This window comes from Carettochelys insculpta, chromosome 17 (genome assembly GCF_033958435.1).
Source record: "Carettochelys insculpta isolate YL-2023 chromosome 17, ASM3395843v1, whole genome shotgun sequence".
NCBI lineage: Eukaryota > Metazoa > Chordata > Testudines > Carettochelyidae > Carettochelys > Carettochelys insculpta.
In genome coordinates, this window is record NC_134153.1 from 19,310,824 (window position 1) to 19,338,606 (window position 27,783).

The 27,783-nt window shown below is 47.5% G+C and overlaps 1 protein-coding gene across 1 annotated transcript in view; it reads left to right on the forward strand.

Moving 5' to 3' along the window:
* The window catches only part of LOC142022361 (opsin-5-like), a 57,592-nt gene extending 30,261 nt beyond the window's left edge, over nt 1–27,331 (forward strand). The window contains exons 3-6 of the mRNA XM_075012122.1: nt 889–1,051; nt 3,032–3,159; nt 12,765–13,093; nt 17,283–27,331. Coding sequence (XP_074868223.1) covers nt 889–1,051; nt 3,032–3,159; nt 12,765–13,093; nt 17,283–17,861 — 1,199 coding nt within the window. The 3' untranslated portion in view covers nt 17,862–27,331. The remainder of the gene's footprint in view (nt 1–888; nt 1,052–3,031; nt 3,160–12,764; nt 13,094–17,282) is intronic.
* The last annotated feature ends 452 nt before the right edge of the window (nt 27,332–27,783 follow it).

Genomic DNA, 27,783 nt, shown 5'->3' on the forward strand with positions numbered 1-27,783 from the left:
AGTGATTATTAATCACTGTGCCAGATGAAGACAATCTTTTTGCCAAGTACAGCAAGTCCTGAAGGCAGATCATATACCAGGATATAACCAGCCTCGAAAAGTCGGAAGACACTGTTGTCTTTGTTATAGAGGGAAATGATGCTTCCAGGAGAGCTTGGAGAATTGCTTGGCCCTTGTCCTATGGCTAGTTACCTGGACTGCCTTAAAGCAAACCAAATGACAGTTATCAAGGTATTAGAACTGACATGATTATGGAGGAGACAGGCAATGTTAGAATGGGAGTGACTGTGTTTCTGAGCAGACTCAGCGTGAACTATAGCATTCCAAGAGTCAGGAAAGACAGTTTGGACCCTGTGCTTGTCCATTCATAGAAAGCCCTGCATCTCATCTCCAGCCAGTCTGCTGGCCAAGGGCTCGCTAACCACTGCACAAGATGCTGAGATGCAGCAGCGGGAGAAAGTTGGGGGCTTCACCGATCACAGTTGTATTAGCCAAATATTCCCCAAGGACCCCAAAGTCCTGTACCAGCCCACAGGGGACTCTGTGTAAAAGCTGAGAAGCTGTTTTCTCAGTGGATGTTTCAATGTCCTGGTTAGCAATAAAGAAGGGATATGACCCAGATTGTTACAGGGCCCCACAGACTTTTGGGGAGAAATCAGCATGTAAGATCCGTGTCTGTTCTTCCCTCCACACATTCATACATGCAGAGAGTGGCCTCTCTGCACAAACCCGGTTATCAAATAAGCACAGCCCATCAGTTTTTGAGGACAGCAGGTGATCAACAAGACAGACATACCCCCATGCCTGTCCCTGTGCCATTCACTGATTTGCTGCTAGTGAGTTGAAGTATCCTACACTGGGTCTCTATCTTTCTCTGGCTTTTCTCAGGCATAGTCTCTCTCTTCGGAAATTCCCTGCTGTTGCTGGTGGCCTACCGGAAGAGATCCATGCTGAAGCCTGCTGAATTCTTCATTGTGAACCTGGCTATCAGTGACCTGGGCATGACGGTGACCCTCTTCCCTTTGGCTACCCCATCCTTCTTTGCACACAGGTAGCTCCTTTGCATGGAAAGGCATTTAATGGGGTTTTCTCTTGGTGTTGATTTGTAGCTCTCCCTCAGATCCTTGAGCACAAAGGAAGACTAGGGGCCAATGTCGGAGCTCAGTCACACTTGTGTAAAATCCGAATAACCCCACTGAAGGCAAGGGAGTCACAAGGGTGTAAGTGGGAGCAGAGTGTAGCCCCAGATTTTTCCTACTAGGAATTCTTACCCAGCACTGGGACTAAGGATCATTCTCCAGGGAGCGAGCCAAACAGAATCCGACATGAGCCAACTCAACAGGAAGAGCCAAACCCACCAACAGGCAACACCCCTGGCTCAGGACACAAGCTAGTGCTGCCAGCTCTACTGCACCCACCACATATGCTCCTCTCAAAGGCAGTGGCTCCAGCTGCACCGGCTCAAGTTGCTGCCCTTGTTCATTCTCCTCTGTTTTGGTATAGGGGGTGTTTGTGGGTGCAGTCTCTCCCCCCATAGCTTAGCAAGAGAGCCACGCCCAGCCAGGATTCCAACCAATGCCTGGTGCTGTGGGTTGGAGTCCACTGGACTTTGCATGGCACATAGGGCAGTGGGGAGAGTCACAAAATTGGCCCAGAGAAACCACATGTGGCTCATGAGCTGTCGGTCCCCTGTTCTGGAGCCCTACGACCTTGCAGGACCCAGTTACAAGAGGCAGGCTCAGATCAGGGATGAAAACAACCTGAGCCTCTTAGCCATGGGTTGGTTTATCTCTGCTCTCCTTCTCCTGGCCATGCAGTAGGCACAGCATCTGTGTGCCTCACTCCTGCTGGCTGACCCCACCTTGCTGCTGTTTATGCATGGTGACAATGACAGCACCTCTCTCTGCAGTACACACAGCAAAGGTGGCACCAGCCACCACATCAGTCCCACCACCAGGAGGCAGTCAGAGACACATCATGATCATGGGGCATAGAGAGCCCGCCTAGATCAACCCTTGAGGACTAGGTGGCACTGCCAGTCAAGGCAGTGTTGTATTTGGGTGGAACACTTTTCAGAACCAAGCTGACACTTTCTGGTTGGGTTTGGGTTGGCTGTGCAGGGAGCAGGTTCTGGTCCAGGTCAGGCTTTAAAATTAGGTGCAAGCAGACCTCATCCCAGGCTTAATCCCATGGCAGGAGTATGGCACAACTGATAAGGTATATACCAACAGTTGCTGTAGCATATTTAAACTGAGGTCTGCTAAGGCAAAACTTTTTAGCCTTGTACAGTGTCCTTCCAAAACCTTTCTGTTTTGAGGCTGTTAGTGTGGACCAATAGTTAGGATATGAAATTGGGAGTCAGGAGATCTGAGATTATTCCTACCTCTGTCACTGACTTGGTGTGTGAACTAGATCAAGTCATTTTGCCTCTATGCCTCAGTTTTCGCATCTGTAAAATGCGGCTAATGCCACTAACCATTCCCTGTAAAGATCTTTGAGGACCATGGAAGAAAAGTGCAATGTAAGTGCTAAATGTTATTACTTTCTTGAAACTGCTGCTCAGATAGTGATGAGCAAAGAGTGAAACTGTTTTAGCAAATGCAGTTTATGTGTACAACTGCGTGTATGAACAGCTAATCCAAGTAATTTGCATTCACAATAACTCAGTTTGTGCCCGTAGCCAAAGTAACTGTGTAACACAGGGTCACAATCACATACACCACTCCTAGATGATCAGGCCCTAGGTATTTATTCCTTCTTGTGTTGCATCGAGAAAAAGATCCTCCAACAGCCCAGCTCTACAGCCTAAGTAGTTCTGCTTCCTGTGTCACCTCATGCGCTGGAGTGATGCCAGACTTCAGTAATCAGGTATCTGGATTGAAATGCCAAGTGAGAAATACCCTTGTTACTTTATGAACCACACGGAACAACTCAGGCAAGTTCCCTCTCACGAGAATCACAAGACATGCAAGCTTAGCACTTGGTATGAATGGGGAGGTTTCAATTTTACTTAATGTTTTCTCCCTTCCAGATGGCTGTTTAACTATGCGATGTGCACATTCTATGCATTCTCCAGCATGTTCTTTGGCCTCTGCAGTCTTACCAGCCTGACAGTACTAAGCACAGTTTGCTGCCTGAAGGTCTGTTATCCAGCATGCGGTAGGTGCAGGGATTTGTAACCCATGTTACTCTTCCCACTTCAGCCATCCTTGCTATACCTTCAAGAGCTTCACCCTGCCAGCCCCATTCTTTTACAGCTTAGGCTAGTCACAAATCTCTTGGCAACATCGCCCTGAAAAACTCCCCATTAGGGAACCTACTCATAAACATTTTAAATTACCCTAATTAACACAAACAATAATACCACAGCTACTGGTTTTTCTCTTTTAATTTGTATATGTAAATTTACCACCATCCCATTTTGTTTGGTGCCCTACAATCAACACAGCAGGTCCTGCGAAGCGTGGGTGGGAACAAGTTAAATTTATTATTTCACAGCTCCTAATTAAACAGGGGGATGTGTTAGAGCTCCCCTATCCTTGCCATGTACTGTACATGCAATGGAGTGTCACTTGAGGGCTCACTGCTTCTAGAGATCACAGTTACTGTCAAAAGCTGTTTTCTAAGTGCACCACTGTGTTTGTTGCCCCTTTGCCCAGGTTGCTCTGTGTGGCTTTTGATCATAAGGATCAGACTAGGAAGGGTTTCATACATTGTCTCGGGGCAGGCAATTTCACACTAATCTGCGTGCTGGGCTGCAGATGAAGACAACCACTGCATATGTGAGCTCCTGCCTCTTTGCATGGCTGACTGTCCCTGCATAGTGGAAACACGGCACATCTGATTTAGGAAGTTTCCTCGTGTTAGGGTTGCCAGTTTTGGTTGGATGTATTCCTGGAGGTTTTGTCATATGTCAGTCTTTAATTAAAGGTGAATCTTTAACACCGGGAGACTCCAGGACAATTCTAGAGGGTTGGCAACCTTGCCTGTTTTATGGCTCTCAGTCTAAGGTTTATTCCAATAAAATCATCATCTCTTAGTTAAATGTTAGGTCCTGTGGCTGGTGTTGTGCACAATAGAAATAAAAAGAAAATTATAGCAAGGTTTGTCTGAACTGATCCTTATGACAGATTATAGTGCAGAGACAGCAAACAAAAATGTATTCTAGGCCCAGTATTTAGGTTTTTAGGACTGCACCTGTAAATGTTTGCATGCATTTGCACACCTAATTGGTGAACACAATTATTGTGATTAAACATGTAAAGGATTATTGCCATTCTGGAAAATGATTATTAACTGTGGTCCCAAATTAGGTGTATAGACAGCATGCGCAGATGAACACTTGGAATTCTGAATATCCAGGTGTTCATTTCCCCTGTTGGAGGGAGTTCACAGACCTCTTGACTCATATTTCTTATGTGAAACACAGAGGCTAGCTTTCTTGGTGTTCCCTACTTTGGAGCACCCCTTCTCACATCTGTGGCATTACTGACATGGCCACACAGGACTCCCCCTCCACTTAAAAGAGAAGGAGTTTGCAATAGTACTTTCTCCATCGGGGCTCTCAGTCTGAAATGGCTCAGGTCAATTGACCTTCAGGCCACAATACAGGCTTTTATTGAGAGCCCAGTTCCAATATCTTACTCACTTGGAATGGTACCTGATTCCAAATAATTGCTCAGAAATCAGTACAGGTTGAACCTCTCAAGTCCAGCACCCTTGGAACCTGACCGGTGCCAAACAAGAGACTTTGTCGGACCACAGGAGGTCAATATTGTCTAGCAGGATTACCAACACTTCCACTGTTTATGGGCCTCTGAAAAGACATTTAGGGGCAAATTACAGCTAAATAACAGCTCAGAACACTGAGAGCCAGGACTGGTGGCTGGAAACAAACTTTATGGGACCACAGGAAACTTGGCCATATCCACGATAAGTGGTCACTCAGCTAACTAAAATCCTGCCAGATTAGAGACATTGCTGGATGAGAGAGTGCCAGATTAGAGAGGTTCAGTGAGTAGAAGTATTTGAATTGTCAGACACTAGCCAATGTGAGTAAAGGTAGCAGAATCAGGCCCCAAAACATGTTAGGAGGTAGGGGCTTTTTACAAGGTTGAGACTGGGGAGGGAGTGGGAAGCTGGGGGGAAGACTGAGCTGGGAGACTGCTGGGATCCTTAGTTGTCCATTTGCAGTTGTTAGAAGGCTGTTTTCCATGGAGGGACAAGCTTGTGTTCTCACCCCTGCCAGGAACCCATCACTGCTCTGACACTGAGCGAAGGCAAGGAGCCAGGGGGCCCCAAAAATGCAGCCAAATGCTGCAGAAAGGACTTTTCTGACAAAATGGTGTGCTTTAGCTAATGTCCAAGGAACCAGCTTCCATAGTAGGTCCAGGGGACACTAGAGCATTAGAGCTGGCTTCATAATCATGTGAGTGGGAAGCCTGGGAGGATTCCCACCGCAGGATAGGGCTAGATGGCAGATGGAATTCTGGTGGGTAACATCCGCCCTCCACACCACTTAAACGCCACATCAGGGTCATGTGTAGGCAGATCCCTGCAACTCCGCAGATAGCCACTTTATAGCTACGGTATCTGCACTTTAGTTGCAGATGCTAATCTGAGTGCTTGCAACTCCACCCAAATTTGAGTGTAGATCAGCCAGTTAAGGAGACATGTGTTTAGATTTGTACCTACAATTCATTGTCTGGGAACAAAAATTGGGGTACAAAAAGCACCCACGAAAGAGAAGCTGAGGTCCAGATGCCTATCTAGGCATGTACCCTCTCTGGTTTTAGACTGTCCTGAAGAGATTACTTACATTTTCTCATTTAGGCAGCTGAACCTGCCAACCAACATATATCTTCACAGATTTTGGATTACAGACAAATACAAACACAATAAAACCCAACAACGTTAACTTGATTTGCAGATAAATTCTCCAAGATATAGGCATAGTAGGCATCCTTCGATCCTGAGGAATCATGGGTTTGCGCCCCAGTTGGACTGATTCAAGCAGCGTCTTCTGTGGCTGTGCAATCCAATCTGGAAGTGGCAGTCCTTTCCGCACTGTGAGCAGCAGTAGGCAGATGTCGCTCTGTTATCCAAGATATATTCTCCAATAAATTCTCTCTGTGGCAGACCAGGATGGACACTCAACGGGAAGAACCTGAGTAGCTGTATTTCAGTCACTCGTTTAAGTGGCATCTGTTTGGTGGATTGATTTATAAACAATGCACAGCGATGTATTTCTGTGAAGAGAAGCCTAGGCCAGTCTACAATGCAGCATCTCAAAGGAAGCCGTGAGGCTGTGCAATTAGAGCCTGAGCTTGCATCACTGGAGTCACTAGGGATTCTGCCATTGACTTCAATGAGCAGGAAGACAAAGCCTGTCGAGGAGTTTATGCTTAGCAGATCATAGGATCATAGAATCTTAGGGCTGGAAGGGACCCCTGGATGTCAGCAAGTCCAGCCCCCTGCCCAAAGCAGGGCCAATCCTAGCTAAATCATCCCTGTTAGGACTTTGTCAAGCTGGAAATTAAAAATCTCTAGGTACGGAGATTCCACCACCTCTCTAGGTAACGCATCCAGTACTTCACCACTCTCCTGGTGAAATAGTTTTTACCAACATACAACCTACACTTTCCCCACTGTAACATGAGACCATTGCTCCTTGTTCTGCCATTTGTCACTACTGAAAACAGCCTCTCTCCATCCTCTTTAGAGCCCCACTTCAGGAAGTTGAAGGCTGCTATCAAATCGCCCCTCACTCTTGTCTTCTGCAAATTAAATAACCCCAAATCCCTCAGCCTCTCCTCAAAGGTCAGGTGCTCCAGGCTCCTAATCATTTTGGTTGCCCTCTGTTGGACCCTCACCAATGTATCCACATCCATTCTATACTGGGGGGCCCAGAACTAGATGCAATACATTCCAGATGCAGCCTCACGAGTGCCAAATAGAGGGAAATAATAACTTCTCTAGATCTGCTGGAAATGCTCCTTCTACTGCACCCCAATATGCCATCAGCTTTCTTGGCTACCAGGGCATGCTGTTGACTCATATCCAGCTTCTCATCCACTGTAATGCCCAGGTCCTTTTCTACTGCACTGCTCCTTAGCCAGTCAGTTCTCAGTCTCTAACGATGCTTAGGATTCTTCCCTCCCAAGTGCAGAACCCTACACTTGTCCTTGTTGAACCTCATCAGATTTCTTTTGGTCCAATCCTCCTATTTGTCTAGGTTACTCTGGACGCTATCTCTACCCTCCAACGTATCTACCTCTCCCGCTAGTATAGGCTCATCTGAAGATTTTGCTGAGGGTGCAATCCATCCCCTCATCCAGTGTAGGCTGATAACAGCTCAGGAAGGAAACTACTTATCATGGAGCTTGAACACCTGACCCTGAAATTAAGACTTTCCTGTGTAGCCAGTCGAGCTGAACATGCCATGTGCTTTTGTAGGAAGCCAGACACAAGTAACTAAGCTGGTGTTCCTCTTCACAGTGAACAAGTACCTGAAGAACAGACTGTGATGTGAGCTTCTGCAGATCCTGACCTGAGCATTAGAGAACCAGCGGCAGCTGCCTCTACCTGGCTGGGAGCACATCCTTCCAACAGGTTGAAAGTGTGCCCTGTGTTCTAGCAGGCATGTCTGGCATGTCCCATCTCAAACTTTTTCTTTTCCATCTCAGCAACATAATGGGAGGATGCAGAACCAAAAGGAGGGAAGCAAAATTTAAATTCTGTAGGAAAACCAACCAGAAAACCTCCTGTAGAACTTTGCCATTAGCGGCCACATTCTCTGATGTGAGAAGTACAAGGCACTGGCACTTTCACATTTCAGCATCCATAGCCCAGTGACGTGATCACAGATGCACAGAAGTACTGACAGCAGCATTACCCAGTGTACATGTGCAAAATGCCCATTCACTTGCGGGCAGGTACGTTTCATGTTACTGCAGCCTCACTTTCTGTGATCTCTTTGGAGAGCTAGCCCTTAGTGGTAGGGGAAAGCAACTCCCAGTAACTAGAGGAGGGACATGTGGATTCTAGTTCCATTTCTGCCAATGACTCCCTGTGGTACACTGGCAAAGTAATTTGATTGTTTGTGCGTCTGCCAGCTGTATAGTGCAGATAATAAATAGTGACCTGCTATTTGGGGATTTGCAATAATTAATGATTTGTATGTAAAGCACTTTGGAGGAAGTGAAGGACATTAGCAAAGTGCCACTGTTATTTATTCCTAGATGAAAGTCAAAGACAAACTTTCAGCTGATGTCTCATTAATTCATCTGTCAGACCTATAGTACCTCCATTCTGCGCAATGCACACCCCTGCTTTGCCACAGCTCCCCTGACACCTGAAAGCACAACTCCATGTCTGCAGGGACATGTGGACTGTCTTGCAAATGTTGGCAAATCAAGATGGGGGAGGGGGACACAAAAGCAGATTGTCTACAGAGAATGACAGTCCAATTCACAGAGCTACTACTGGAAGGAAGTCACCTTAGTTAAACAGCCAGCACAAAGCTTATGGGATCACTTTTTATATCTGCAGAAATTATCACAAAAGGTGGGAAAAAAGATAAAGATTAAATTTGGCCATTAAAAAGCAGCCAGGTGGCAGCATCTTTTCCCTCTGCAATTTCTGTTTCTGCTCCCTGGATTATGACTGCCCTTGGTTGTGTGGCTTTTCAAGCTTATCTTCCTGTAATGCATTTGTGCATTTTTCCACTAGGAAAAGACTAATCTCAGCATAATTTTAATTGCTTAGTTTCAAAGAAAAGTTATTTTAAACATATGTTTGAAGATTGAGCTCTTTAAATTAAACCCTTAGAAGATCAGATAGTTTAGGATTTAAGAAATGGGGGACGGAACACAGAGGAAAAACCTAACTCGTGTTTCATCAACTGGCTTTTCTGAAGTAAACTCTGATAACACTGTTGATTTAAATTAAAAGTTCTTATCTTGCTCCATTTCCAGATTCATATCCCCCATGGTGCCTCCCTCAAACCCATATTTTTATCAAGGTTTAGGAGACCTGCATCTTACTTAGCATTTCACCTCCAGAATTCTAGGGAATCATAGAAACGTGAGTTGGAAAAGGTCCACCAAAGAAAGCAGCCTCCCCTGGAACCACAACAGGACAGAAGTTGCACAGCTGCTCTTCTCGCCCTATTCTTCAGTACTTTGGCCCTGATCACTAGCCTCTCTATCGTAGGTAGCATGTTATACATATGGGGACTAGTGACTACGAACTATAGTTACCTAATCATCTGTAAAGCGTGCACACCCGCCGTACACAGCAAACTTGCTACACTTTCAAAGTGTAGCACAGAGTACACATTAACTGCAGAGCTTGTTCTTGAAGAATGTGTGTTGTGTGCATGTACACACAAAATGTGTTTTGTTGACAGTCTGTTGACGAAATTCAGCACTTCTGCTGACAGTGTTCTGCCTCTCTGCGATGAGGAATAACGCCTTGGTCAACATAAAAGCTGTGTAGACACTCTGGGGGGGCCCTCTGTTGACAGACAGGGCTTCCAGTTCACCAGGCAGCCCTGTTTGCTGAGCTTCTGGTTGGTTGTTCTGTCGAGAGAGGGCTGGGCAGACTGGCTGCTCTTTGTTGACAGAGAGGATTGCTCTTTCAATCTGCTTTTGTGTGTGGATGTGATCTGTCAACAGAAGTTTTGCCGAAAGATCTCTTCCTACAGCATCTTCTGTCAACAGATTGCTGTACTGTAGACATAGCCCCTGTGTCCTGCATATGAGACTATTGCCAGGTAAGTAATTCTCACTAGGGGATTTCTTTCATTATTCAGGTGAAACAGGCTTTACCTCAATTTCCTCTGGTTTAGGCGGATCATCTCACCCTGAATTCTATAGGCTGCTGCAAGGAAGAGGAAGACCAGACTTTCTAGCTATTACAGTCAGTAAGGTTTTTACCACTAATGGGGCAAGTCATACCATCTGCTTCTGAGCCTCATTTTTCCTGCCCTTCTGAGGAGGATAAGAGTACATTACATTGCAGGGCTTAATTTATGCTAAGGCTTGCCAGGGCTGAGCCGTGGCACCCCTGAACTTGGAAGTTCATAGCCCCAGTACTTCTGGCCTTGGTGCATCAGTTCTGAAAGTAAAAACATTTGCTCAAGTTCCGTCACCAGTGTCATTACAAGTTCAGCCCTAGCATATTGCCCTGCCCAGCATCTTGGTGAGGCTTCATTAGGTCCTCTGCTCACCACAGATTGTCGTTATCCATTCCAGCTTCTCTCTGCTCTACCACTGCCGAATGCTTCAGCTGTGCAGTGCTGTGCTGTGCGCTGATTGTGGAGGCATCTCCTGTATGGACACAGGTCAAAGTGGTGGGTGTCAGGCAGCGCAGGCCAGACACCCAGAGTTTGTTTCACTGGCAGAGCTTCCTGTAACAATCATCACCTCAGCTCATCTCACTGAAAGTAACTACAGTGGAGCAGGCAAGGTTAATTTCCCAGCAACCAACTACTTAACAGCTTATCATTCTGTCCCATGTGGAGTTACACGATAGGTGACTTTAACCCACTGGACATAGGATAATGTGCCTGCAAACCAGGAGGCTGTCAAGCCTACTTTCCCAGCAGGCCACTGGATTTGTAGAAGTCGAAGGGCTGCAATGGAACTGATCTCGTCCTACTGTACAGGCTGCTCAGAGAGAATAGTGGTAAGCAAACCCTCCCCTCCATTCACACAGAGGACCGGTGGAGTCCCACAAAGCTCAGTCCTCCTTCCTCAACTCTGTGGAGGCATTACGGGAAACTATGAAATGCCGTGGCCTCTCATGCCAAAGTCACAGAGGACATCATCTGTGCATCATTGCAAACAGCCCTGTTTCCCTCTGCCTGGCTGAACAAGAAACCAAGTACAACACAGAAGATGGAAACATTGTGGAGACCTTATCTACCATCATCACCTTGCCAAGCATCAAAGGTGTCTGCTGAAGATGATGACATCAGCCCTCCTGGACTCCTTGCTGCTGCTGAGGGCAGAATATCACACCAACCTGTGATCACATGCATTGTTCTCTCCTTTGTGACGAGCCAGAAAACTGTCCCAACTCTCAGCAAAAAGGCCTGGTCACAGATATCAAAGCATTGTGACCTTCCTGGGTGGGTGCTTGCAACTTGCTTGATCTAGAGATGAGCACTCCAGCATCAAGAGAGCCTCACTACCTCCAGAAGACATCAGTCTTCTCCTCAGCAACACCAGCCACCCAGAACACTCCATTCGCCCCACCTCTGGATGCTCAGTGTACTATCCTGGATCCCCAGGGAACACTGTATCAAATTCAAGGTCTCAGACCTAAGCTTCAAGGCCATGTAGGGGATTGTCCTGAGATACTTCTCAGAATGCCTCTTGTTGTGACAATGACTCCCTCCACAGCTGCTTTCCTCAGAATTAGATACTGTTGACCTCAAGTGGAGCTTGTGGAAGTAGGAGATGGGGCTTTCTTAGCAGCAGGACCAGGGCTTTGGTACACCTTACTGGGAAAGACCAGCGCGAGTGTGGATCTCATGCTCAGAACCCAGACTTACAGACAGACCAGTGCATCTGGGCATGCAATTATCATAACTGTGCACATGTTCATGATGACTTTGTGCCAAGTTAGGCCTGTAATTACATCAGCAGCTCACTGAAAATGCAGGTCCAAGCAATACTAACTTCCAAGCTCCATGTTTTTAGTACCTTTCCTTTAAACAACTAACTCGGACAGCCAATGCACCATTCACCTGAGATACAAACCCAAATTAAAGTCAAATGTTAAATACTGTCCTACATATGGGAATGTAGAAAAGTACCTAACCCGGCATGCAGTAGGTTAGGTATATAGACAGCTTCAGCTTTCAGTGCACACGCGTATTGAATTCTCCTTCTGATCATTGCTGCTAATCTGCTGCTAATGCATACTGATAATGACAGGGACGTGACTGGCACATATCAAGAGGAGGCTATCCCCCTTGGGATTGGAGCTTTCCATTGGCATGGACATTAAGGGGCACATTTTCAAAGGGCTGCTGAATTTGCAGGTGCAGCCACACACATGTGTACATACACAAAGCTACATGTCCAGAGGTGCTGACGAACTGCTGTGCATTAGCTACTGCCTTTCCGGAAGCTCTTTGAAAATGCAGTCCTGAGCCCAAGTATATTTCAGGATGTAAAATGTAAAGCTTGGTCTAGAACCTTTAGTGGAATTGCCAACACAGTCTCACCTAATTATTCAGAAAGTAAAAATGGAGGACAATAGTTATTCAGGTGTCACTACTGGCTGAGCTGAGAAGAGAAGTGAGTGGAATCTCTGTTTTAAAAAAAAACAACAAAAACAAACAAAAAAAAAACCTCATCTGTCCAAAAGAGCATTTGCTACTTGCAGGGAAAGCAGCATGTATCTGCAGACAAGCCTAAAGCTGAGAAGCAGGAGCCACATTCTGTCCCTAGCTCTGCCTTGTGTCTCTCTCTCCTTTGGGCAGGACACCAGGCTTAGCTGTGCTTCAGTGTCACTATCTTTAAAATGGGGGGATGATAACACTAGCCTGCCTTTCTAACTTTGCTCTGCAAAACCAGACATGGGCTGGTTCATATGTGGGCCTGTTCCATGTCAATGCCCCACATTTGGGGTGGGCTCGGAGAAATTGCTCCAACTTACAGCCCTTTTCTGAAGCCATCCCCTGAAAACTGAGGGAGGTCAGCCCTTGTCTCAGGAAACCTGCCAACAGCTGTCATTTCTCTCTTTTGCAGGCAATAAGTTCTCTCCCACACATGCTGGTGTCCTGTTACTGTGTGTCTGGGCATATGCCCTTGTCTTTGCCATAGCTCCTCTTGCCAGCTGGGGGAGTTACGGACCAGAGCCCTATGGGACAGCTTGCTGTCTTAAGTGGAAAGTTTCGACTAGGGAGGCAATGATCTACGTTGTGGCCCTCTTTGTCTTCTGTTATCTCTTCCCCTGCATGCTGATCTTCATCTCCTACTCACTCATCCTTTGGACTGTGAAAGTATCCCGAAGAGCCGTGAAGCAGCACATGTCACCGCAAAGCAAAGCCAGCAGCGTGCACAACTTGATTGTAAAGGTAGGGCAACAGGGCTGGCGTGCACCAGTGAAAGCATAGGGACTTGGTGGGAGCTCTCTTCCCAGGGGGATGTGTTACCGAGGGGATACAGCATGGACTGGGATGCTGGATCCCTGTGTTTTGCTCCCAGCTCAGCCTGAGATTTCTTCTGTGATCTCAGGAAGCCAAGGCCCGCTTTCTGTGCCTCAGTTTCTCTTCCTGTAAAATGGGGGTAGTGATGCTCATCCACTTTGTGCAGCTCTTGCATGCAAAGTGTTAAGCATGGGCAATTATTTAAAACAAAAAGGAACTGGAAAAAAATCTGATCTGAACCTGCTGAATTATTGGGGAAGTTCAGGCTCTGAGCTAGTTTGCAGCAAGATTCTGCAGCTTGAGTACAGCTTCCAACAAGCTAAAACATCATGCACTTTGTATCTCTTCTCCATTCTCTGTCCAATGCTTTTGAGGGCAGTGCCTGATAGATAAGGCCCTACCTAATTCGTGGTCTATTTTGACCAATTTCCACAGTCATAGAATTTTAAAAATAATAGATTTCAGCTATCTGGATTTTTATAGTGTTACAATCAGAGGGGTCCTGACGCAGGAAAGAATTGGGAGATTACAAGGTTGTTATAGGGAGGTTGTAGCATGGCTACCCTGACTTCTGCTGGCAGCGGTGGTGCCTTCAGAGCTGGGTGGCTGGAGAGCAGCAGCTGCTGGTTGAGAGCTCTGCTCTAGAGGCAGAGACCCTACCAGCAGCACTAAAGGTGGCATGGTGGGCTATTGCCAGCCTTACTTCTGTGCTGCTGCTGCTGCTGCTGCTGGTGATGGGCAGCCACTGCTCTTTGGCAGCCCAGCTCTGAAGGCAGCACATAGTTAAGTGTGAAAATAATGTAAAACATCCCCCACCTTTAAAATCAGAGGTTAAAGTAAGCTGGTGCTGTGAAGCCATAAGACAGTGGCCAAAGCATTCAGTACTGGCTTACTTTCCCCTCTGGTTGCTCCCTCCTCTGCATGCTCCTGCTCACACCTTCCACATTTCAGGACTGAGCAGTGGGGGCCTGTTGCTCTGGGCTCCCCTTGGAGCTGCAGCTCTCATCCTCCAGTGCTGTGTGTGTTGCTGCTGTCCCCAGACCTCCTGCTGGGGCAGCTCCTGTGCTCAGCACCAGCAGCCCAGCAGAGCAGCAGCTGCTGAGGCTGGAAGCTTTCATGGTGGTGCTGGGCTCCTCCACCAGCCAGTCCCCAACCTCCCCACCACGCACTGGAGAGGAGCCACGGCTGCGGCTGAGTGCCTGGTGGGGTGAAATGCCCAGGGTAGCCACCTTCCACAACCTGGCCGGAGGAGGAGGGAGCTGCCAGCTGGAATCCTGGCATGCTGAAGGGCACAGTGCTCTCCTCATACACCAGCTCCTCCACCCCAAGCGGGGCAGGGGGCTTGGCGCCAGATTACTGAACTGCTCCAGGAAAGATAGAGCAAAGAGGAAAAGTACATACGTGGTTGTCCAAATCTTCCAATACCCCTCGAACACTACGGCAGGCACAGCACACTGTGGACCGATGGGAAAGCATGGCCAGCAAGTGAGAACATGGAAATGGGAAGGGAAAAGATGGCTATTGCCATTCCCCTGCATAGTGACACATGAAAGCAACAACCGGGGTCATTGACTGCAGAAAAAAATTCTCATTAGATTGGCAACAAATGATCATGCCTGCAACTATTCCTCCTCCCCCACATTTCCCAGGCACAAAGCATTAAAACGAAGGGAAGTGCTGGTGATGTGGTGTGATTCCCCTCCCTGCTTGTCTCTCAGAAGCTGAGCAACTGCTGACTGTCTAGTGACAGCAGCATAACTGACTGTTCCCAGAGCTGCTGTGCTTTGTTGGCAAACACAGGCTCCTTTTATTAGGGAGTAGTCTGGAGCCAGAAAGGCAAAGCCACCTTCACCAGTGACAGATGGAGGCAGCTTCCTGGGGGCCATACCCAAACATGCAAGGCTCTCTCTCGCTGACTCAGACCCCGGTTTGTTTGGAATCCAAAGCTGAGCATTTGAATGAGTCCATGGTTCTTTGCACCTAAAATAATGAGACTCCTTGAGGGCTTCTGAAAAACAAAAGCATTTGCCAAACGAGGTTAATTCCCCAGGTGTTTACATTTGTTCCGCTAGTAATAAAACCCTTGCCCTCCTCCTCATTTAAAGCCGGTGGATGGCTTTGTTTTCATATTCAGTTACAGTGGAAATAATAAAAAATGCTGCCTTTGTGACTCATTTTCCCCCAGTCTAGAAGCTAACACTGTAATTTAACAGGGGCTGGGGGAGAAGTCTGTAAAAAGAACTGATGTTCTTTTTAAAGGGGAAAGGAAAAGATTTTCTAATAGACAAACATGCATCTAGCATTGGAAGAAGGGTGGACTTGTGCTGAAGCTACTGGGCCACCATTCAGGAGATCAGCAATCAGTTCCCAGCCCTGCACTTAACTTCCTTCGTGTCTTTGGTCTTCACCTGTAACATAGGACAAGGGTGAGCAAACCTTTTAGGTCACACCCCACCCCTTTTTGGCCCTGCAATTAGCCTCTCCCCCAACCTTTGGGAGGACCACAGGAAAGGATGTGGGGGGGTGCTCCAAAAGGGAGTGAGATGCTCAGGAAGGGGGTGCTGGGAGGCTCCGGGGGTGCTCCAAAGTGGGAGGGGTGATTGGGGGAAGTACTCAGGGGGAGGATCCCAGGAAGGATCCCAAGAGGGTAACTCATCAAGCTGGGAAGTTCCCAGCTGCCTCCATCACTTGTCTCATGGTCTCTGTGCCCCCTCTCCCTCCAGCTGGTGCGGGGACAGGCGGGAGTGCATGCTGGCCCGGGGGCTCAGGCGCTGGGCAAGCAGCATCTCCTCTGAGGGGAGGGAGGAAGTGCTGCAGGGCTGGGCTGGCTGTGGTGTCAGAGCGGGAGCCCAGGTGCTGGGACATACCCCCCGCAGCCAGCATGAACCCCGCTGTCAGGAACCAGCTGCCTCAGCCCTGCAGTGGGGCAGGTACCACAAATGCACTTGTCCACTATCCCTGATTGGCCCAGGGGTGGGGGGTGGCATTCCCTTGGTGACACAACAGAAGCTGGGGGGGTCCAATTGCATTGCACCCCCCTTGCAAAATGTCACACCCCAACTTTGGACACCCCTGAATAGGGAATATAATACTCCACCCCACCCACTTTGTTTGCTCTTGCTCTGGATTACATGTTCTTTAGGATGGGACTGTGCACATCAGAGCCCTGATTTCAGGCTTTTGGATGTGACTGTTATACAACTATTCTTCTCTGTCCCAAAGACTTTATTATGTTCAGTCCACTTGTGCCATTTGCCTTCACATCTTGTCATGATATGGAAGCGCTCAGGTTTCTGAACCTTTCCCCACCAAGCATCCTGTGCACTGCAGAACGAAATGGTATGGCTGAAGCGATAGACAGTTTAATGTAACAGACCTGTACCGTGCTGACTTGCTTTCCTGAGTCGGTTAAATTACCAGGTGGCAACTTAGCCATTTACAGACTGCATCTTCATTCAGGCTGCTTTTTAGACCACAGCTATTTAAATAAGCAGAAGAGTAGAGCTCTCAGCCTATGTTCAAAATACCACCCCGACAGGCATCTATCCCAGCCTACAGGTAGGGTTAAGATCTCATTGCAGGAGAAGGTAGAAGAAGGATCTCCCACATAACACCTGGTTTCTTCTCAGCACTCCTGTCTCTTTCGGGAGCTATTTCCCACAGGTAGGTCTCCGGGCTTCACAGAAGTTTTTAGTGGGGAGGGTCTGTTGGTGACTGGGACGGAGTGTAGATAAACAGACCCACCTCCCTTTTGTGCCAGAGGTCTGTGGCATCTTTCCTTTCTTAGACGCATTGACTGCCAACCTATTTGCAGGAAAACGCTCACTGCAAAGCAAGGAGCTGCCTTTGTTACATTCTGTTTGCACACGTATGCAGCTGATGAAAAGTTTGATCTGGAATGTTTGAGCCAGAGGGCCAGAGCTTGGGCCACGAGGGGCCCTAGCTGAGTGGTCTGGGGTAAGCTCAAAGTATAACACCCTCCCCCCCATCCTCTCAAAGCTCAGGGAGGTTTGGACTTGGGATTTCGGCATAGATTTGTTGTTTTTGTGCTCACTGGAAAAGGGCTGAGAACATTGTGTTTCATACCATAGTCATTTTCTTTTCTTTTCTCTTCCAGCTAAGCATTGCTGTGTGCATTGGATTTCTGGCTGCCTGGACCCCATATGCAATTGTTGCCATGTGGGCAGCCTTTGGAGATGCTAGTCAGGTCCCAGTTCTGGCCTTTGCACTCTCTGCCGTTTTCGCCAAGTCCTCGACAACCTATAACCCTCTGGTCTATCTGCTCTTCAAACCCAACTTCCAGAAGTTCCTCTCCAAAGACCTGTCCCTCCTGCAGGCCATCTGGGCCATCCTCTGCTGCAGTCCCCAAAATGTTATCACACTCCAGTCTTTCCAGACAAGAGAAGGCAGAACCTCGGCCAGGCTCTCCACAGCCTTCCCTGACTCCCCTGGGGCTTGCAGGAATTGCAATGATACTTTCGAATGTTTCAGTAACTATCCTAGGTGCTATAAGCTCACCCAGCAGCTCAACCCTACAGCCAGGCCCAACCCACTGGCAGATGGGCCTGCTTACCAGTCAGCTCTGAAGAGAACTGTGCAAGTCATGGTGCTTGTAACAAGGAAGAAGTCAGGAATGGGGACTACAAGTGTATCGGGCAATATTCTGCCCTCAGACATTGCAAAAGATCTTATCTGAGCATCTAGAGAGGCCAGGAGCTCCTGAGCAAGGTGACACAGCCTGCACCCTAGACAACCAGGAATATTTCAGCTTCCTATAAAAATAAACCTACTTATATGGCTGATGGGTCCTAACCTACAAGACGCCCTAATGTGACACAGAAAACCATATATCAGCCTTTCATTTTCACTGTTGAAATTTTGGACAATTAATGTGTCCCTGCAAACCTGGAGAGTCGTGTCTGAAAAGCTGGTCCTCTGTGTATTACAGTTATGGACCTTTCTGCTGAAACAACTTCCTCAGGGTCTTTCCCCCACACAACATATTCTGGTGCTTCGATGGCCAAGCCTGAACTTTATTCTCTTGAGAAGTATCGCCTAGCAGGCAGGGCGAGTACAAGGAGGTCCTGAGTTAAGATCCCAATTATGGCACAGACTCCTGTAGCCTTCTGCAATCAACTTACTTAATCATGTCAGTTTTCCCACTCATCTACCTCACCAGGGGACTATGAAGATTAAGTAATTAATGTTTGCTTTGGCTCCAAAGAGCCCTATATAAACACTCTGTATTGTATTAGATCTCAAGAGAGCTTTGTGCTTATGCCATAAAAAGCAATTATGACATTCATGGAAACCACCAGCGCTACTCTAAAATAATGCGTTGTCCTACAGATAAGGATTTGTGTGTCAGATGATCCCATTCACTGCTCCACACTGCCAACAACAAGACTGCAGCGGCACAACATCCTTTTAGGTGGATTTGCAGGACTGCAAGACTGGGCTTGGTCATCCATTTAGCTTTTAGGTGCAATTCAGATATTTAGGCAACACATTCCCGGGGAGGGAACTGGGGTAGAGGTGAGAAGAGACATTATCAAATGGCCTGATCCAAAGTCCATTGAAGTTGATGGAAGAATTCATGCTTTATGCTGAGCCCTGTCACAGGGCAATTTACTAAGTAGAAGAAGATGGAAATGAGGCACCACTGCACTCAATTTGGTCATTTCAAGTTGCGGTCCCAGAACTTTACCCTCTAACAGCAAAACTGTCAGAGTAGGTACAAAATATACATTTTACAAATTTATATATACAGAAGAGCTCCGGCACAGGAACTGCAAGAAAAGCAGTTTAATGAAACATTTGGATAAAGGGACTCTCAAAACAAGAACAGCCTTCTGTGGCAGAGGGGACAGAAAAAAAGGCTGCTCAGCCCTGGACACAAACAGCTCTAACCAGAAACGTATAGAATACGTACAACTGCAGAAATGCCAGGTCCAAAAGAACCCAGCCCGGAGGAAGTGGGTACATGGAAGACTCAGAAACACGCAATAGCTTTACTATAGAGTTGGAGATTGGAATTGCATTTCCCTAACCATAAGACAAATGAGGAAAAGAAAACAACACATCCTTAATACAAGGAACACAAGCACTCATGCTGTGTAACTTACAGAGCATTTCTAAGATCTTGTAGAAACTGTTTGTCACCCAGAACACTAATCAAACCAGGAGGGTGATAAAATATGCACACGGGAAATGGAGTAGACAGCCAGGTAACTCCAATACAGTTCGGATGCACTGAAAGCAGTGCCTTTTGGAAGATGTTACTGGGTAAGAAAAATTTCTACCCTAAGTACAGGGTGGAAAGTGACATAGGTTCAGACTGGGAGATACAAAAACTAAAATAGAATGGGGTGTAGGAGAATACATTCACTGCTGGAGCATCTTCTGTGACGGAGCATGGCCTAGCAGATGCCTTCTCAGGCAGCAGCTGCAGCAATATGGCTCACTTTGTGACTGAGCCCTCCAGCCTGACTGCTTATCATCCTTTCAAGGATAACAGAGGGGATAACAAGAATACCACAGCCTCAAGCTGAATCTTTGTCTCAAGTCTGGACTCGTTGATCATACCAGTATCACTCCTCAGTCATTGGGGTCTTCAACCACCTTTTCTGCTAGCTGGGTAGGAGACCGAGGTGCTCTCTCTTCTAGGTTCCAGATCAGGGACCCTGCATGAAGCCAACATGCTGTCTGCTTGAGCTCTCTGCTTTTTCCTACCTCAGCCATCTGCAGGCCTCCCCAGCAGCCCCTTTCTTGGGCTCATCACGTAGCAATATTCCTCCCCCATCCTTCAGGGCCACGGTCGGCAGGGTTGCCCTTGGCATTTTTTAAACAACTGCAAACCAACCATATGAACTTAACCCACCTGAGCCCTCATTAGGCCAGGGCCATAATCCTTTACAACTTCTCCCTCCACTGAGCAACTATCACCCTGGAGTCACAGCCCTATTTTGACTCATTCCTTAGCCGCCTACCCAAGGACTTTTCCCAGTTCCATACTCCCCTGTTTTCTGCAAAGCCCATGGCCTTCTGTCACGCTGAGCTATTCAGTCCTTTTAAGGCCCACCTTACTCTTCTTCAGGTGTATCTGCTAACAGACCTACATACCGCAGGGGCTATGGGTGCCAGCAGGCAAACTAATGGAGTTCACAGGCTCCTGTTACACCCTCTCAATACCAGTGTGAGATTTATACACTATCACTGGGGTGGGGAGGGAAATGAATACATAGTTCTTAGCAGCCAGTGGGGCTGGAACAATTTGTATGTGGGGAGTGGGGGCTGAGATGCATTCCCCACCACACTGTCCATACCCTCACTCTCCTAGGCAGGGGGCATGGCTGGAGATGGCTGAAGAGCCCTGAACCAGTGGAGCCCCAGGCATGGGTCTGCAGACCACAACTTGGGGTCAATGGTCAGGGCTCTGGGGCCTGGAGCAGAGGCTCCATAGTCAGCAGCCAGGACCCTGGCTGGTGGTTGGGACCCTTTTGTGGGGCCAGTGATAGAGACACTGGGTGCAAGCCCCCTTCCTTCCTGTGCCTATAATAGCAGCAGAGGTCCAGGTTTTGATGTCTCAAAACCAGAGTTCTCTCCAATTTTTTTAACCCATGGGTGGAATAAATTTTAAGTGCACCACCACATAGAAACACAAGCTGCCAGCTGTGGGTGCTCTCTTAATCAGCTGGGCAGCCCCTGAACCTCTCCTGGATGGCCTCCAGGCACTCACCTACAAAGAACGCTGCCCATAATCCACATTGACTAGTGTCGTTCTAACCCAATTGGCTGTACTGATTTCAAGGGGGCTACGGTGAGGTTCTATGGAGTGTGAATATGGGTGGCAAAATTTGGCACTAAATAAACAGATTCTTCCACCCAGTAGAACAACAGAGCAGCTCAGACATTAAGAAAATGGCTCATGGTACTGCACTAATATTCAGCTGACCAGATGCCTAAAGAAAATAAATCCCATGAAACATGGAAACTGCTCCTAGACTAAATAAATTTGACCGACACAATTAAAACAAGATTGCAAAATTCTCTCTTCCTTCCTCAACTCTTATTAAACGTACCACTCGAGGCTGGGAGGCATCATTCACAACATCTATCGTCATCTATTCCGACCCAGTTTTTGTACCACTGTGGGTAACTCACAGAACCTCTCAGTGCCTCAGTTTCCTCATTTGTAAGATAGTTTAGCCTCTGGGAAAGCCTGATTATGGCTAAGGTTTCCAAAGTTATCCTAGATCCTTAGATGAAAGGGGCTATGGGAACGTAAACACACTGTTGGTAGGATTTTTGTTTCTCAGGACCTCTAAATATTTACTTCTGTTTAATACTAATAAATGTAGGGCTCTCATAAACCAGAGGGATTCTCAGAGCCAGGGACTGCACAACAGCTGTTCCAGTCAGTTTCTCATGGCAGTAGCTGGGACACTAACTACCAATAAGAAATGAATGAGCAGAATTGCCAGTGCCAACTGTCCACAAACCCTGAGTCAGTTCCCAGAAACCAAGGAGATTGGCTTAAAAATTCATGAGATTTTAAATAAAGTTTGGAGTACTTCATGCTTCCTTCTGGCTGCTGAGCCTCCAGGGGGTTTTCAAGCTTTTCTCAATAACCATCAGTAATAAACAAACAAATGAAATGAAAAGTTAGACTCATATCTAATCACATGAATTTGGGAACTGGAGCTCTAAGAAAAACAACTGATATTGTGGAATTGTTGGCAACAGTAGAGGAGTAACCTGGCAGAGTAAGAAAACCATTCAAAATGCCCTGAACACATGGTAAAAGATCAGGCTAGCAGCCCCTGGGTGGAAGGCAGCCCATAACCCAGCCTGGGCTAGGGGAAAGACAGAGTTAATTAAGCTCCCAGGTGGAGGCAGTAGGGTGTGGTGCAAGCAATCAATTGACAAGGACCAGCTGAGCTAACTGCCAGGCACAAAAGCAGGGGCGGGGGAGGCAAACAACGCAGGGGAGAGGAATGAGTGAGCCAGGAGAGAAGTAACTAAAGGGGAGGAGAGTGTCTACAACAGATCTGGGGAGGGAGGAGCAGTGGGCTCTGCTTGTAGCTGTTTCACCAGCTTTGGTAGTGAGTGAAGAGGGAGGGAGACCAGCCCTGACAGGAATAATCGGGTAGCTACAGCCTAGTTCCTCCAGCTTGAGGGGCAGAGACAAGGGGCCTAAACCAAGGCAGAAGGGGCATCTTGCTACAATATATTAGATCACATCATAACTGGCTCATACAGCAAGACAAAGAGGTGGCTTTTCTTGCCTACTTTGAAACCCTTATGTGTTTCTCAGGTCTAAGCTGCACTAAAGCCTCTTCACACTGTTCTAACAGTGCAAATGGGGTTGGAAAACAACCAGGTTTCCTTAGTGGTGGGGGGGACTCCTCTCTGCTTGGGGAATTTCTAGCTGGCATAGAGCAGCTATAGCCATCCCTTACACCACCCCATGCTGCCTTGCAGTGTAGGGAGTATGATGGAGGCAGGGCCAGAATGCATTGTGCTCCAGTAATCTATTGCTGACAGATGTGTCCTCCTGGAATCCAAACTAATTCTGAGCAGCTCTGAAGTATGTGAGGTCAGGATGGGACCACCTCTAAGTCAGGGAGTGTTGCTGCTCAAAATCCAGCACTCTGTGTTCTCACATCATTTTGTTTACCACTGAAATTATGATGCTCCTCACATAGCTCCTTTCATCACAGGCTCTCGCCTTACTTTGCAGTGAGCAAGTATCGTAGCTTTCCCATGGTTCTGGGAGGCAGATTAAGAATGGTTTTGCTGTATCTGCAAAAGAGTCAACCAAGAAGCAGAGATGGCAAGAGACACACTTGAGGTCAGACAAAGAGTCAGTAGCAGAGGTGGAAAGAAACCCAAGCTCCCTCACATAGTGATTAGAACAAGCTGTCTTCCTGGTCTCATTTAATGTGATTTTCATTTAAATGTGGTCTCATTTAAAAAAAGTGATTTTCTACATCAGTTTTTCATTACTATGAGTTAATTAACAAAACTACCCTGCTCTGCAATCCATTCAGCAGCACTGCAGGGGAGTGGCATTAGACCATTAAACTATTTTAGGGGAATGGTAAATTATTTTCTCTCTAGTGAGCTATTGGCAAATATCTCACATACACCATGCTACTCTGATAATATGTTGCTCTGTATTCTTTCACGGCAAATGATACATTACTTGTCATCAATATTCTGTAATCTGATTCTTATCTCTTTCCCTTGGATTATTCTCTGCAGATACAGATATTGCTATTCTTAGAACACACTTTCTCAGCAGTGGAATATTGCTATCTTTTCTTAGTATTGTGTGGCCTTTTCAGTGACGCTAATACTTTATACATGGCAGGCTCTGTTATTCAAGGACACAAACCACCTTACCAAATATTAATTAGTTTAAGCATCTTGCAAGTGAGAAAAGTTTGACCCACATTTTGCTTACCAAGGAACTGAGACATGGTGAGGTTAAGAGAGTTGATCAAGGCAACACAGTCAAGCAGGGGCAGAGCAGGGAATAAAAGTCAGGCTTGTAGTTCAAATACCATGCCTTTGCCATGTGCATAATTCTGCTGCATAAGTCTCTTCCCCTAGTTCAGAGTTTATCAACAGTGCCTAAAACATCTAGGACTAAGAATGGGCACAGGTTCGAAGAAGAAAGCAAATCTCACATTCTCAGGGTGAGGGAGTTGTGTTCTGTGCAGGAAACAGGAAGGAGACAAATCATTCTTCCATTGATAAAATGACAATCTGAAAGTTTCTCCTGTAATTTGATACTGGTTGTGGATTGGGGCTTCATGTGAGATAAATTTGTGGGTGTCTCTTTCACTGAGGAAGTGCATCTGCTTCAAGAAGTGTCTCTCTCCACTGGGCTGGTACTGTCCAGAGAAATGAAAAATGTCACCAGAAACAAGCTTTGCTTTACAGATGTCCAAAAGACACCCACAAACCAAGTGGCTGCAGAGGGAGATGCTGCTCCTTGCCCAGGGAGGAGACCCTAAAAATTCCCATTACTCTCTGCTAGATTACTGTCCATCATCACATCCCAGCAAATCTTCATTCTCCACATTTCAAAGGATGCCCACCGGGGCCCAAACATATGGCCATACTCTGCGAGTTCTTTGCTCTTCAACAGGTGGCTGTGCAGACACACCTTCCTGCCCACTCTTCAACTCATGGAATCAGGCACTGTGCAAATGCACAAGTTATCCAGGGCCATCACTCATCCCATCCAGTTGCTGTGCACATTTAAAAGACTTTCAGAAGGGACTGAGGACTGGAGCAAGGAGGAAACATAAAGTGCAGGGAAAAGGGGTTAATAGGGGTTAGAGACAGAAGGCACCTGTCACTGGTCAGCTACAGTGAAATCCTGGACCAGTGAAACCAATGGCAAAACTCCCTTTACTACGGTGGGGACTGGATTGCTTCAAATGCTACGCTGATGGAAGACTGTTTCCTGCTGTGGATTTTCCAAGGGTTTTAGTTTTCGCTTCGAATGTCCCGATCAAATTCCAACTTTCTTGGAAAGTCTGAATTTTTCATGTCCTGCCCTTAGACCACTGTGTAGTGTTGTTATAGATCATTGAACCATTGTTGCACTTTAGCCCAGAGGTGTCTGCACTCCTGCAGGGGAGGATGGGGTGGGGCTGAGAAGGGGTAAAATGATTGCTGTACATTGACTATAAATCAGTCAGCAAGGCTTGTAACAATACTCTGGGATCCTGCTAGACAAAGTGGGGCAAAACACGGCCCACAAGCTGAACCTGGCTCACCCAGCTGACTAGCAGAGTGTCCATACTTTAGAGCAGGGCTGGGCAAAATACGGCCCATGGCCAGATTCAGCCTGTCAAGCCACCGGATCTGGCCTGCAAACTCAGTGTGGAGCCTCAGGCAGCCTCCCTGCCTCCCTTGCCCCCTATATAACACCCAGAAAAGGGAAGAGGCTTCATGTACTGCTCCTGCCGCCAGTATTATCCCATTGGCTTGCTTCTGGCCAATGGGATCTTCCTGTTTGAAGGACACCTCCTCCACCCCTCAGGCTGGTAGGTAGTCACGCATGCACATGGCTGTTGCCAAGGCTGGGCAGGCAGGGAGCCTGCCTGAGAAATCAGCTGGGCTATGGGCTAGGAATCACCCAGGTAAGTCTCCTGACCAGAGCCTGCCTGAGGTACCCCAGCCCTCTGCCCCTTTACCCCACATGTTGACACAAACCCTCTGCTCCCTCCTCCTGCTCCCATACCCTGTCCCAGATCCTGCACCCCACTCCCTCACCCCTGGTCCCACAACTGTCTTGTTCACCCAAAACCCACACTCCCTCCTGCACCCCAATCCCTTACCTCACACTGAATTCTGCACCCCAGCTCCCTCCCGGACCCCACACCTGCTCCATTAATATCATGGAAGAGTGCGGCCCTTGACCACTTTTCAGATTCTTGGAGTGACCCCTCCCCCACCAGAAGTTATTGCCTACCCCTGCTTGACAATCTTCAGCATGCGGCCAGCTCCTCCTCCCCCTGTCTCCTCCATTCTGCAGCCAAAATGCTCCCAGGACCTTCCTGCTAACTGTGCAGAGCCGGGGGTGAACAGAGAGGGTGTACTGTAGTTAGGGTGTCTGCCGGCCCCTGTATCCCATCTCTGCGAGGGCAGGGGTTGGGGAGAGGGGCAGACAGGGCAGAGCTGCTCCTATTTGAAGTAGGGAGGGTGAGTGACTGAGAGGAGTGGCTGTCTTAAGAGGCAGCACCTTCAATATCTAGCAGTGTGTGCGCACTGTTCATAAGATTTCTCCAGCAGGTCCCCCCCCACCACACGTCACCCCATAACACTGTCTCTGCAGCGTGGGGGTGGGAGCTGAAGACAGAGCAGGACAGCTGTTCGACTTGAAGACTGTGGCCACACTAGCCCCCTCCTTTACGAAGGGGCATGTTAATGAGGGATTTCTGTAGATGCTAATGAGGCGCTGACATGAATATGCAGTGCCTCATTAGCATAATGGCAGCTGCGCACAATTCGAAAGTGCTGCTCTCAAAACGCGCACCACCTGTGTAGCCGGGGGCCTTTTGAAAGGACCCCTGATTTTCAAAGCCCCTGTCTTCTGAAATCCCTCATTAACATGCCCCTGCCAAGAGGAGGGGGCTGCTGTGGCCACAGCCAAAGAGGCAGCACACAGTTTCTCTCAGAAACTTACCCAGCAGCATGCAGCGCACACTTTGTCACGCACTCACACGTACAGTCTGTCGCACACTTACTGTGTGTCACACCCTGTCTGTATGCCACGCACACGCTCAATCACTGTCACACACACTCTCCCAGTCTCTGTGCCACACACACAATCTGTGCCACAAAGTCTCAGTCTCTTACGCAGACAGAGCCTCTCTCTACCCTCCCAACAGCCCCTTCTGCCCAAGGCCCTGCCTCATCCAGGGGCTGGAGTCTGCCCGTGGTGACTTACCAAATTTGTGAAGTGGCCCCCCTGTGAAAATTATTGCCCCCCCATGCTAAATGAAAGGTACTTTCTACGTGTATGGTCACTATCAGCTTCTGCTGCATATATATGTAATTAGCATGTGCGAGCATGGCAGTCATGTGGAAATTGACATATGCCTTTGTCCTTCAGTGTCTTTACTTAGCCTCTTCTGACTAGTGATTCCTCACCATGGGGGCAGGTTTGTAAACAAGAATGGGGCTCAGCTTTTCAGAGCGGAGTGCACATTTACCCATCTCCCTGGAACTGTGGTTTGCTGGACACGTGCAAATGACTGTTTGACTTAGACTTTGGCCTTGTACAATTGGAACAGGTCGAGTTCGGAAAATCTGGGCTTTGGTTTCCATGCGTGCTGTGCAAAAACTTACAATATTTGCAAAAGCTGGGGAAAAAATCAGGTCAGAGAATGAAGATGAGCCAAAGGGAAAATAAGATTCAAATGTTTGCAGCTCGGGGTGTCACAGCCACCTTGGCTGGTCATGACAGCAAATCCCACCTGAGCCTGCTCGAGTTCTGTAGGTGCTACAAAAATATGTCAGGCTGCTGTTGGGAATGCCACCGCCTCAGTGACACCCCTGTCCACGAGGAAATACCAAACACTCTCTTTCTCTGTTTAATATTCATGGTCTTGCAAAATCGTATGTTTTTAAAATAAAGTCACTCCTGCAAAACTGCTCTTAAAGTCAGTTTCAGTTAGCCTTGTATTCACAGTATAAAGGACAGTTCGCCGCCTTCTGCTGAACTAAGATAATTGCTAATGCAAGTTGCCGCAGGCAGAAGTATATGGAAAGGTTTCCATCTCATGGATTAAGAGCACTATATCAAGAAGATGGTAGGAATGGCTCATTTGTCAGAAGAACTAGTAGGGCTGGGACAGAAATTCTTCTCCAAATTTCAGCCCTTATCAAAGGGTCACATCTCAGCCAGCAGATCAGCCACTCCCCAGGCACTCTTTCCCATAGAGACTGAGGCCAGTTCTGATTTACTCACATTGGTGTCAATGAGAATAACTGCAGCGGAGCGAGTTGGTGACACTGGAAGAGATTCAAGCCAATGAAGTTACTGTGTAGTATCAAAGACTCATACGCCAGACAAGGGATCAGAGCAATAAACT